Source organism: Anomalospiza imberbis, unplaced genomic scaffold (genome assembly GCF_031753505.1).
Source record: "Anomalospiza imberbis isolate Cuckoo-Finch-1a 21T00152 unplaced genomic scaffold, ASM3175350v1 scaffold_100, whole genome shotgun sequence".
In the NCBI taxonomy this organism is placed as follows: Eukaryota; Metazoa; Chordata; class Aves; order Passeriformes; family Viduidae; genus Anomalospiza; species Anomalospiza imberbis.
This window is the reverse complement of record NW_027099389.1, coordinates 264,853-278,035: the sequence shown is the minus strand read 5'-3', so window position 1 is coordinate 278,035 and position 13,183 is coordinate 264,853. Positions and strand designations below refer to the sequence as shown.

Below are 13,183 nucleotides of genomic sequence, written 5' to 3'. Positions count from 1 at the left end.
AAATGGGAATTTTGGGGCCAAATCCGGGGATTTTGGGAAAAATCGGGAGCGAAATCGGGAGCGAAATCGGCTGAAATTTGGGGATTTACAGGGTGGAAATGAGGGGTTTGGGATGGGAACTGTTTTGCTTCCAACCCTATTCTAAATGATATCTGGGAATCTGAGTGGAATTCCTAAAAAAACCGGGAATTTTGGGGCAAAATCGGGGGAATTTGGGCAAAATCGGGAGCGAAACTGGGTGAAATCGGCTGAAATTCCCCAGAATTCCCCGGAATTCCCGAATTTTTCTAATCCCCGTCTTTCCCCCTCTCCCGCAGCCAGCAGCTCCGGGTAGGATGGGGAATTTGGGGTGGAATTTGGGAAGAATTCCTTGGATTTGGGGCAAAATCCCTGAGATTTGGTTCTGAAATGCCGTGATTTTCTCAGATTTTTCCCATTTTCCCCCCGATTTTCCCCAATTTTCCCAGGAATTCCCGAATTTTTCTAATCCCCGTCTTTCCCCCTCTCCCAGCCAGCAGCTAAGGGCAGGACGGGGAATTTGGGGTGGAATTTGGGCTGAATTCCCTTGGATTTGGGGCAAAATCCCTGAGATTTGGTTCTGAAATGCCATGATTTTCCCCAATTTTTCCCTGATTTTCCCCAAAATTCCCCAGAATTCCCGAATTTTTCTAATCCCCGTCTTTCCCCCTCTCCCGCAGCCGGCAGCTCCGGGCAGGACCGGGGAGTTTGGGGTGGAATTTGGGCTAAAATCCCTTGGATTTGGGGCAAAATCCCTGAGATTTGGTACTGAAATGCTGTGATTTCCCCGATTTTTCCCCGATTTTCCCCCCCGATTTTCCCCAGAATTTCCCAGAATTCCCGAATTTTTCTAATCCCAGTTTTTCCCCCTCTCCCCCCAGCCAGCAGCTCCGGGCAGGATGGGGAGTTTGGGGTGGAATTTGGGCTGAATTCTTTGGATTTGGGGCAAAATCCCTGAGATTTGGTTCTGAAATGCCGTGATTTTCCCCGATTTTTCTCATTTTCCCCAAAATTCCCCAGAATTCCCGAATTTTTCTAATCCACGTCTTCTCCCCTCTCCCGCAGCCAGCAGCTCTGGGCAGGACCAGGGAGTTTGGGGTGGAATTTGGGCTAAAACCCCTTGGATTTGGGGCAAAATCCCTGAGATTTGGTTCTGAAATGCCGTGATTTTCCCCGATTTTTCCCCGATTTTTCCCATTTTCCCCGTAATTCCCAAATTTTTCTAATCCCCGTCTTCTCCCCTCTCCTGCAGCCAGCAGCTCCGGGCAGGATGGGGAATTTGGGGTGGAATTTGGGAAGAATTCCTTGGATTTGGGGCAAAATCCCTGAGATTTAGTTCTGAAATGCTGTGATTTCCCCAATTTTTCCCTGATTTTCCCCAAAATTCCCCGTAATTCCCGAATTTTTCTAATCCCCGTCTTCTCCCCTCTCCCGCAGCCAGCAGCTACGGGCAGGACGGCGGCTCCCTGAGCTCGGGGGGCTACCAGGAGCCCGGCGGTGGCTACGGCTCCTCGGCGCCGCCCGAGCGCAGCCGCGGCCGCGGCGCCTTCGGCTCCCGCGGCGGCTTCGAGCGCGGCTCCCGCGGCTCCCGCGGCTCCCGCGGCGCCGCCATGGGGTGAGTGCCCCCGGAAAAACCCGGATTCGCCCCAAAAACGGGGAAAACTGTCGGGAAACGGGCGGAAATTGAAAGAGGAACGAGGGGGAAATGGGGAAAAAACTGGGGGGAATTTAGGGGAAAAATGGGGGGAAATGGGGAGGAATTGTAGGGAATTTTTTGGGAAAATGGGGAGAAATTGTAGGGAAATTTGGGGGGAAATGGGGAGAAAATGTAGGGAAATTTATGGGGGAATGGGGAGAAAATGGGGAAAAAATAGGGAAAAAAAAGGGGAGAAATTGTAGGGAAATGTATGGGGAAATGGGGAAAAATTGTAGGGAAATATATGGGGAAATGGGGAAAAAATAGGAAAAAAATGGGGAGAAATTGTTGGGAATTTTTGTAGGAAAATTTATGGGGGAATGGGGAGAAAATGGGGAAAAAATAGGGAAAAAAAGGGGGAGAAATTGTAGGGAAATCTGGGGAAAAATGGGGAAAAATTGTAGGGAAATGTATGGGGAAATGGGGAGAAACTGTTGGGAAATTTGGGGGGGAATGGGGAGAAAATGGGGAAAAAATAGGGAAAAAAAGGGGAGAAATTGTAGGAAAATTTGGGGGGAAATGGGGGAAAAAGGGGGAGAAATTGAGGAGAAATGCGGAGAAAATGGGGAAAAAATAGGGGAAAAATGGGAGAAATTGTAGGAAAATTTGGGGGGAAATGGGGGGAAAATGGGGAGAAATTGTAGGGAAATTTGGGGGAAAATGGGGGGAAATTGTAGGGAAATGTATGGGGAAATGGGGAGAAATTGTAGGGAAATTTGGGAGGGGAATGGGGAGAAAATGGGGAAAAAATAGGAAAAAAAAGGGGAGAAATTGTAGGAAAATTTGGGGGAAATGGGGGAAAAATGGGGAGGAATTGTAGGGAAATTTGGGAGGGGAATGGGGAGAAAATGGGGAAAAAATAGGGAAAAAAAGGGGAGAAATTGTAGGAAAATTTGGGGGGAAATGGGGAAAAATTGTAAGAAAAATTAGAATTTGGGGGAAAAATTGTAGGAAAATTGATGGGGAAAAATGGGAAAAAATGAGGAGAAATTGTAGTGAAATTTGGGGGAAATTGTAGGAAAATTTATGGGGAAAAATGGAGAGAAATGGGGAGAAAACGGGAAAAAATGGGGAGAAATTGTAGGGAAATTTGGGAGGGGAATAGGGAAATTGATGGGGAAAAATGAGGAGAAATTGGGAGAAAATGGGGGGAAAACTGGGGAAAATTGTCGGGAAATTTGGGGGAAATGGGGAGAAATTGTAGGAAAATTGATGGGGAAAAATGGGAAAAAATGGGGAGGAATTATAGGGAAATTTGGGGAGAAATTGTAGGAAAATTTGGGGGAAAATGGGGAGAAATTGTAGGAAAATCGATGGGGAAAAATGGGAAAAAATGGGGAGAAATTATAGGGAAATTTGGGGAGAAATTGTAGGAAAATTTGGGGAGAAAATGGAAAAAATTGTAGGAGAATTGATGGGAAAATGGGGAAAAATGAGGAGAAATTGCGGGAAAATTTGGGGGAAATAGGAGAAAATTGGGCAAAAATGGGGAAACTTTTAGGGAAATTTTAGGAAAAAATGCAGAAAATTGGGAAAAGTGGGGATTTGGGGTAGGAAAATGGTAGAAAAAACGGAGTTTTGGTAGGAAGGATGATTTTTTTTGGTTGAAAAGAGAAAAAATGGGAAGAAGGGATTTTTGTAAAAGCACAAAAAGTTGGAAAAAGGTTCCCAAGGTCACCTGCAGCCTCTGGTCCCGGCAGGGGGGAAAACGCGGAGAAAAAATGGGATTTTGGGAAAAAAACCGAGAGGAAAAAGTGGAATTTTAGAAAAAAAAGGACTTAAAAACGGTGGGAAATACGGTGAAAAAAAAAAAGAATTTTGGGAGAAGCGTCGTGGGGGAAAGGCGGAATGAGGGGGGAAAAAAATGGGGGAAAAAAGTGAATTTTTGGGATAAAAAAACGAAGGAAAAACCCAACGGAACGGGGAAAAAAGAAAAAAACAGCGAAGGAAAAAGGTGGAGTTTGGAGGGGGAAAAAGTGGAATTTAAGGGGGAAAAATGGAAAAAAATTAACGAGGAAATGGTGGAATTTAAGGGAAAAAATATTGGGGGAAAAAAAGGTGAAATACGGAAAAAAAAGAAAAAAAACTGGTGCGTTTTGAGGTCACTGCAGAGCAAAATGGGTCCAAAAAGGGTCGAAAATGGTGCAAAAAGTGAATTTTTGAGGGTAAATCCCCTGGATTTGGAAGGTTTGGGATGGTTTGGTGTCACTGGAGAGGAAATTTCGGTGTCCCGGTGCTTGAGAACGGTGAAAAATGGTGAAAAAATGGTTAAAAATGGCAAAAAAATGGTTAAAAATGGCAAAAAAATGGTTAAAAATGGCAAAAAATGGTTAAAAAAGGCAAAAAAAAATGGTTAAAAAGGGCAGAAAATGGTTGGAAAAAATGGAAAAATGGTTGGAAAGAGTGAAAGAAAAAGGAAAAAATGGTTTAAAAATGATAAAAAGTGAAAGGAAAAGGGGGAAAGTGGTAAAAATATCCAAAAAAAATGGAAAAAAAAGGTGGAAAAATGGTGGAAGTGTAAAAAAAAACAAAGGAAATGGTAAAAAATTGGATGGAAATGGGTAAAAATAGCGAAAAATGTAAAAAAAGTGGAAAAATGGTTAAAAGGTTGGGAAAAAATGGTAAAAAATTGGATGGAAATGGGCAAAAATAGAAAAAAAATTGAAATAAATGGTGGAAAAATGGTAAAAAGGTTGGAAAAAATGAGGAAATGGTAAAAAATTGGATGGAAATGGGTAAAAATGGCAAAAAATTGAAATAAATGGTGGAAAAATGGTAAAAATGTAAAAAAAAAAGAGGAACTGGTAAAAAATTGGTTGAAAATGGTAAAAAAAAATTTTAAAATATTTTAAAATGGTGGAAAAATGGTAAAAATGTGGACAAAAAAGGAGGAAATGGTAAAAAATTAAATGGAAATGGGCAAAAATAGCAAAAAAAATTTAAAAAATGTGGAAAAATGGTAAAAATGTTGAAAAAAAAGGAAATGGTAAAAAATTGGATGGAAATGGTTAAAAAAACGAAAAAATATTTTTAAATGGTGGGGAAATGGTAAAAATGTTTAAAAAAAAGGAGGAAGTGGTAAAAAATTGGATGGAAATGGGTAAAAATAGAAAAAAAAGTAAAACAAAAAGGTGGAAAATGGTAAAAATGTGGGAAAAAAGAGAAAATGGTAAAAAATTGGATGAAAGTTGGTAAAAAAATAACAAAAAATATTCAAAAAAAAAAGGTGGAAAAATGGTAAAAATGTTGAAAAAAAAGAGGAACTGGTAAAAAATTGGTTGAAAATGGTAAAAAAATATCAAAAAATATTTTAAAAAAGGTGGAAAATGATAAAAATGTAAAAAAAAAAAGAGGAAATGGTAAAAAATTGGATGGAAATGGGCAAAAATAGCAAAAAAATTAAAAAAAAAGGTGGAAAATGGTAAAAAGGTTGGAAAAAAAAGGAGAAAATGGTAAAAAATTGGATGAAAGTGGTTAAAAAATAGCAAAAAAAGTAAAATAAAAAGGTGGAAAATGGTAAAAATGTGGAAAAAAAAGAGAAAATGGTAAAAAATTGGATGGAAATGGGTAAAAATAGCAAAAAAAAAATTTAAAAAAAAGGTGGAAAATGGTAAAAAGGTTGGAAAAAAATGAGGAAATGGTAAAAAATTGGATGAAAGTGGTTAAAAAATAGCAAAAAAAGTAAAATAAAAAGGTGGAAAATGGTAAAAAAGTGGAAAAAAAGAGAAAATGGTAAAAAATTGGATGAAAATGGGTAAAAATAGCAAAAAAAAATTGAAATAAATGGTGGAAAAATGGTAAAAATATTGAAAAAAAGGAGGAAATGGTAAAAAATTGGATGGAAACGGTAAAAAAATATCAAAAAATATTTTAAAAAAGGTGGAAAATGATAAAAATGTAAAAAAAAAAAGAGGAAATGGTAAAAAATTGGATGGAAATGGGCAAAAATAGCAAAAAAATTAAAAAAAAAGGTGGAAAATGGTAAAAAGGTTGGAAAAAAGGGAGGAAATGGTAAAAAATTGGTTGAAAATGGTTAAAAAATCAAAAATAATTTTAAAATGGTTGAAAATGGTAAAAAATGTAAAAAAAAGGAGGAAATGGTAAAAAATTGAATGGAAATGGGTAAAAATGGCAAAAAAAATTGAAATAAATGGTGGAAAAATGGTAAAAATATTGAAAAAAAAAGGAGGAACTGGTAAAAAATTGGTTGAAAATGGTAAAAAAATAACAAAAATATTTTTAAATGGTGGAAAAATGGTAAAAAAAAGGTAAAAAAAAAGGAAGAATGGGGAAAATGAGTTAAAAAAGGGAAAAAATGGCATCAAAAATGGAAAAAGGAGAAAAAACGGTGGAAAAATGAAAAATTCAGGGGGAAAATGAAAAAAAAATGGGAAAAAAAGGAAAAAAATCAAAAATTAGTGAAAAATTTGGTTTAAAAATGATGGAAAAAATGAAAATGCAAAGGGTGAAAATTGGGAAAAAATGCAGAAAATGGTTTAAAAATGGTTTAAAAATGGTTTAAAAATGGTTTAAAAATGCAAAAAAAGGGAAAATGGTGAAAAAAAAATTAAAAATGGTGAAAAAAAATGTAAAAATGGTGAAAAAATGGAAAAAGAATGGGAAAAAATGGCAAAAAATGCAGAAAAAGCCAGGGGGAAATTGGGGGAAATTGGGGAAAAAAGGAAAAATTCACAAAAAAGGTTAAAAATGCCAAAATAAGGTAAAAAAAAGTCAGAAAAAAGGTGTTAAAAATTAAAAAAAAAAGAGGTTTAAAAATTCCAAAGAAATGGTAAAAAAGTTAAAAAATTTAAGAAAAAAAGGTTTAAAAAAAAAAAAAAAAGGTTAAAAATGCCCAAAAAAAGGTGTTAAAAATTAAAAATAAAAGATTTTAAAATTCCAAAAAAAGGGTAAAAAAAAGTAAAAAAAATTAAACAAAAAAATGTTTAAAAATTCACAAAAAAATTCAAAAAAAAAGGGTTAAAAATTCCAAAAAAAGGCGAAAAAAAATGGTTTAAAATTTGAAATAAAATGGTTTAAAAATTCCAAAAAAAAGTTTCAAAATTCAAAAAAAAGGAGGTTTAAAAATCTCAAAAAAAGGGTAAAAATAAGATTTAAAAATTAAACAAAAAATGTTTAAAAATTCACAAAAAAATTTTAAAAATTGGTGTAAAAATGCCCAAAAACGGTGAAAAAAAAGGTTTAAAATTTGAAATAAAAGGTTTAAAAATTCAAAAAAAAAAAGTTTCAAAATGAACAAAAAAGATATTTAAAAATTCCAAAAAAAAGGGTAAAAAAAATATAAAAATTAACGAAAAAATGTTTAAAAAATTTTAAAAAACGGTGTAAAAATGCCGAAAAAGGGTGAAAAAATGGTTTAAAATTTGAAATAAAAGGTGTAAAAATTCCAAAAAAAGAGGTTTAAAAATCTCAAAAAAAGGTGAAAATAAGATTTAAAAATTAAACAAAAAATGTTTAAAAATTCACAAAAAAATTTAAAAAAGGGTTAAAAATGCCCAAAAAATGTAAAAAAAGAGGTTTAAAATTTGAAAAAAAATAGGTTTAAAAATTCCAAAAAAGGGTAAAAATAAGATTTAAAAATTAGCGAAAAAATGTTAAAAAATTCACCAAAAAGTTCAAAAAAAGGGTTAAAAATTCAAAAAAATAAGTTTTAAAATGAAAAAAAAGAGGTTTAAAAATTCCAAAAAAAGGTGAAAATAAGATTGAAAAATTAAACAAAAAATGTTTAAAAATTCACCAAAAATTTAAAAAAAAGGGCTAAAAATGCCCAAAAATGGTAAAAAAAGTCAGAAAAAAGGTGTTAAAAATTCCAAAAAAAAGGTTTAAACATTAAAAAAAACAGGTTTAAAAATTCAAAAAAAATGGTTTAAAAATCTCAAAAAAAGGATAAAAATAAGATTTAAAAATTAAACAAAAAATGTTTAAAAAATTCAAAAAAAACGGTGTAAAAATGCCGAAAAACGGTGAAAAAAATGGTTTAAAATTTGAAATAAAATGGTTTTAAAATAAAAAAAAAAATGTTTTAGAATTCCAAAAAAAGGGTAAAATAAGATTTAAAAATTAAACAAAAAATGTTTAAAAAGTCACAAAAAAATTTTAAAAATTGGTGTAAAAATGGCCAAAAAAGGTGAAAAAAATGGTTTAAAATTTGAAAAAAAAAGGTTTAAAAGTTCCAAAAAAAGACGTTTAAAAATTTCCAAAGAAAGGGTAAAAATAAGATTTAAAGATTAAACAAAAAAGTTTAAAAATTCACACAAAAAATTAAAAAAAAAAGGTGTAAAAATGCCCAAAAACGGTAAAAAAAATGGTTTAAAATTTGGAATAAAAGGTGTAAAAATTCCAAAAAAGAGGTTTAAAAATTCTAAAAAAAGGATAAAAATGGGATTTAAAAATTAAACAAAAAATGTTTAAAAAATTCAAAAATCCGGTGTAAAAATGCCAAAAAAGGTGAAAACCGGGATTTGGTGGCAGGTGAGTACGGGGGGAGCTCGGGGCCTTGTGTTTCCTGTCTGACAACTCTGCCTTTGTGTGCTGCAGGTGGGAAAAGCCAAAATCCGCCGCCGCTTTGGGCTCAAAACAGAGCAGGGCAAAAAAAGCCCCAAAACGCCGAGTTGGGTCCCGGCCGCGGCCGCCAGGGGGAAAACGGCGCAAAATTCGGGATTTTCCCCCCGAGGTTGGGCTCCGTCCAACCCGCCTGCGGTCTGCAGGGAAAAGTGGCGGCGGCGAGGAAAAAACGCCAGAATGCGGCCAAAATGCGGCCAAAATATGGCCAAAATTCGCTGAAAAATTGCTCAAAATTTACCCAAAATTCGCACAACATTCGCTCAAAAATTGCTCAAAATTTACTCAAAATTCGCACAAAATTTGCCCAAAAATTGCGCGAAATTTACTCAGAATTCGCACAAAATTCACCCAAAAATCGCTCAAAATTTTCCCAAAATTCGCCCAAAATTCACCCAAAATTTACCCAAAATTGCTCAAAATTTACCCATAATTCACCCCAAAATTCACCCAAAATTGCTCAAAATTTACCCATAATTCACCCAAAATTTACCCAAAATTCGCCCAAAAATTGCTCAAAATTTACTCATAATTTACCCAAAATTCGCTCAAAATTCGCCCAAAAATTGCTCAAAACTTACTAATAATTTACCCAAACTTCGCCCAAAATTCGCCCAAAAATTGCTCAAAATTTGCCCAAAAATTGCCCAAAAATTGCGCAAAATTTACTCAGAATTTGCCCAAAATTCACCCAAAAATTGCTCAAAATTAACTCAGAATTTGCCCAAAATTCACCCAAAAATTGCTCAAAATTTACCCAAAATTTGCCCAAAAATTTACCCAAAAATCTTCCAAAAATCGCTCAAAATTTACTCATAATTTACCCAAAATTTACCCAAAAATTGCTCAAAATTTACTCATAATTTGCCAAAAATTCGCTCAAAAATCATCCAAAAATCGCTCAAAATTTACTCATAATTCACCCAAAATTTACCCAAAAATTACTCAAAATTTACTCAAAATTTACCCAAAATTCGCCCAAAAATTGCTCAAAATTTACTCAAAATTCGCCCAAAACTTGCTCAAAATTTACTAATATTTCACCCAAAATTCACTCAAAATTTGCTTAAAAATTTACCCAAAAATCGCTCAAAATTTTGCCAAAAATTGCTCAAAATTTACCAAAAAGTTGCCCAAAATTCACCCAAAATTCACCCAAAATTCGCCCAAAAATTGCTCAAAATTTACTCAAAATTCAAAATTCACCCAAAATTTACCCCAAAATTGCTCAAAATACACCCAAAATTTGCCCAAAAATTTACCCAAAAATCGCTCAAAATTTTCCCAAAAATCGCCCAAATTTGCCCCAAAATTCGCTCAAAATTCACCCAAAATTTACCCAAAATTGCTCAAAATTTACCCATAATTCACCCAAAATTCACCCAAAATTCGCCCAAAATTTACCCAAAAATTGCTCAAAATTTACCCGAAAATCGCTCAGACTTTACCCAAAATTCATCCAAAATTTATCCAAAAATTGCTCAAAATTTTCCCAAAATTTGCCTAAAATTCACCCAAAATTTGCTCAAAATTTTCCCAAAATTCACCCAAAAGTCACCCAAAATTTGCTCAAATTCGCCCAAAATTCACCCCAAAATTCACCCAAAATTTGCTGAAACTTCACCCAAAATTTATCCAAAAATCGCTCAAAATTCACCCAAAATTCACCCAAAATTTGCCCAAAATTCGCTCAAAATTCACCCAGAATTCACCCAAATTCACCCAAAATTCGCCCAAAATTCACCCAAAATTTGCCCAAAATTCGGTCAAAATTCACCCAAAAATCACCCAAAAATCGCCCAAAATTCTCCCAAAATTTGCTCAAAAATCACCCAAAATTCGCCCAAAATTAACTAAAAATTTGCTCAAAATTCACCCAAAATTCGCTCAAAATTCGCTCAAAATTCGCCCAAAATTCTCCCAAAATTCACCCAAAATTCGCCAAAAATTCACCCAAAATTCGCCCAAAATTCGCCCAAAGTCGCCCAGCGAGAGCCCCAAAATTGCGTTTTTCGGCCCCGTTTTTGAGTTTGCCGCGTTCCCAGCTTGAGGCAGGGGTTCCAAAATTCCTGATTATCTTCTAATTTATCTCCTCAGCGGTGGTGAGCGTGGTGGCTTCAATAAATTCGGTGGTAAGTCCCAAAATTCGAGGTTTTGACCCCAAAAAAGAAAAAAAAAAAGGCAGAAAAAACAAAAAAAAAAAGTGGTTTTTTTATTAATTATCGTTAATATTATTAATTTTTTTTTTCCCCCCATTTTTCCTGGGCGGGAGAAATTTGGAGGAAAATCCCCCAACCCCTTGGAAATGAAATTTAGGTGGAAAAAACAATAAAAAAACCCGAAAAAAAAGTGGTTTTTTGGTTAAAAAAGGTGAAAAATGAGGTGGAAATGGTGATTTTTGAAAGGGGATGGGGGGAAAAAAAAGGAGATTTTTTGGTAAAAACGCTGCATGGGTGACGGAAACGCAAGTTGGTGGTTTTGGGGGAAAATCCCCGATTTTGAGGAGTTTTGGTGGAAGCGCCGGTGACCTTGAGGGGTTTTTTTTTTTGGTGATAAAAAGGTGGAAAATGGCCCCAAAAATTGGGGCGAGGTCGGAGCTGCAGTGGACCCAAAACCGAAGGTTCTGAGAGGGGGAAAAGGCGAAAAAATGGGGAAAAAATGGGGAAAAAATGAGGTTTGGTGGAGAAAAAATGGGAAAAATGAGGGGAAAATGAGGGGGAGAGGAGTGGGGGAAAATGGAGAAAAATGGGCAAAAAATGAAGGAAAAAATCGGAAAAATGAGCAAAAAATGAAATAAAAAACCAGAAAAAATGAGGGGGAAAATGAGCAAAAAATGAAATAAAAAATGAGAAAAATGAGGGGGAAAATGAGCAAAAAATGATGGAAAAAATCGGAAAAATGAGGGGAAAATTGAGAAAAATGAGTAAAAAATGAAGGAAAAAATGAGGGGGAAAATGAGCAAAAAATGAAATAAAAAACCAGAAAAAAATGAGGGGGAAAATGAGCAAAAAATGAAGGAAAAAGTCGGAAAAACGAGGGGGAAAAATGTGGGAAAAATGGAGAAAAATGAGCAAAAAATGAAGGAAAAATGAGGAAAAAATAAAAAAAAAATAGAGAAAATATATGGTGAAAAATGAAGAGAAAAATGAGAGGAAAATGGAGAAAAAAGAGCAAAAAAAGAAGGAAAAATGTGGGGAAAAATGAGCAAAAAATGAAGGAAAAAACAAGAAAAATGAGGGGGAAAATGCAGAAAAAATGATGGAAAAATCGGAAAAATGAGGGGAAAAATGAGCAAAAAAGGAAGGAAGAAATCAGAGAAATGAGGGGGGAAATGCGGAAAAAATGAAGGAAAAAATCGGAAAAATGAGGGAGAAAAATGAGCAAAAAATGAAGGAAAAAATCGGAAAAATGAGGGGGAAAAATGGAGAAAAATGAGCAAAAAATGAAGGAAAAAATCAGAAAAATAAGGAAAAAATAGAGAAAAATACAAAAAATATATGGTGAAAAATGAGCAAAAAATGAAGGAAAAAATCGGAAAAATGAGGAAAAAATAGAGAAAAATACAGAAAATATATGGTGAAAAATGAGCAAAAAATGAAGGAAAAATCGGAAAAATGAGGGGAAAAATAAAGGAAAAAATGAAGGAAAAAATCGGAAAAATGAGCAAAAAATGAAATAAAAAACCAGAAAAAATGAGGGGGAAAATGAGCAAAAAATGAAGGAAAAAATGAGAAAAATGAGGGAGAAAATGCGGAAAAAATGATGGAAAAAATCAGAAAAATGAGGGGGAAAATACGGAAAAAATGGAGAAAAATGCGGAAAAATGAGGGGGAAAAATGTGGGAAAAATGGAGAAAAATGAGCAAAAAATGAAGGAAAAAATCGGAAAAATGAGGAAAAAATAGAGAAAAATAGAGCAAATATATGGTGAAAAATGAAGAAAAAAATGAGAGGGAAATGGAGAAAAATGAGCAAAAAAGGAAAAATCGGAAAAATGAGGGGAAAAATGGAGAAAAATGAGCAAAAAATGAAGGAAAAAATGAGGGGAAAAATGCGGAAAAAAATGGAGAAAAATGCGGAAAAATGAGGGGAAAAATGAGCAAAAAATGAAGGATAAAATCAGAAAATGGGGGAAATGCAGAAAAAATGGAGAAAAATGCGGAAAAAATGGAGAAAAAAGAGCAAAAAATGAAGGAAAAATAAGGGGGAAAAATGTGGGAAAAATGGAGAAAAATGAGCAAAAAATGAAGGAAAATATCAGAAAAATGAGGGGGAAAATGAGCAAAAAATGAAATAAAAAACCAGAAAAATGAGGGGGAAAATGCGGAGAAAATGGAGAAAAATGAGCAAAAAAATGAAAGAAAAAATCAGAAAAAAGTGGGGAAAAATGCGGAAAAAATGAAGGAAAAAATCAGAAAAATGAGGGAGAAAATGGCGAAAAATGAGCAAAAAATGAAGGAAAAAAATCAGAAAAATGAGGGGAAAAAGGCAGAAAAAATGGAGAAAAATGAGGGGAAAACGAGCAAAAAATGAAAAAAAAATTTCGAAAAATAAGGGGGAAAATGAGGAAAGAATGGAGAAACATCAAAGAAATATATGGTGAAAAATGAAGAAAAATCATTAAAAAAATGAGGAAAAAATGGAGAAAAAATCAGAAAAATGGGAGGAAAAAATGAGGAAATAATGGAGAAAAATAAAGAAAATATATGGAGAAAAATGAAGAAAAAATAATGAAAAAATGGAGAAAAAATCAGAAAAATGGGAGGAAAAAAGGAGGAAATAATGGAGTAAAATAAAGAAAATATATGGAGAAAAATGAGGGGAAAATGAATGGAAAATGAAGAAAAAATGAGGGGAAAATGGAGGAAAATGAGGGGAAAAATGAAGAAAA

The 13,183-nt window shown here is 34.0% G+C and overlaps 1 protein-coding gene across 1 annotated transcript in view; it reads left to right on the top strand.

The window, feature by feature from the left end:
* Positions 1-917: 917 nt before the first annotated feature.
* LOC137465656 (RNA-binding protein FUS-like) overlaps positions 918-13,183 on the top strand; it is a 33,119-nt gene continuing 20,853 nt past the window's right edge. Inside the window, exons 1-3 of the mRNA XM_068177721.1 lie at positions 918-924; positions 1,456-1,633; positions 10,391-10,425. Coding sequence (XP_068033822.1) covers positions 918-924; positions 1,456-1,633; positions 10,391-10,425 — 220 coding nt within the window. The remainder of the gene's footprint in view (positions 925-1,455; positions 1,634-10,390; positions 10,426-13,183) is intronic.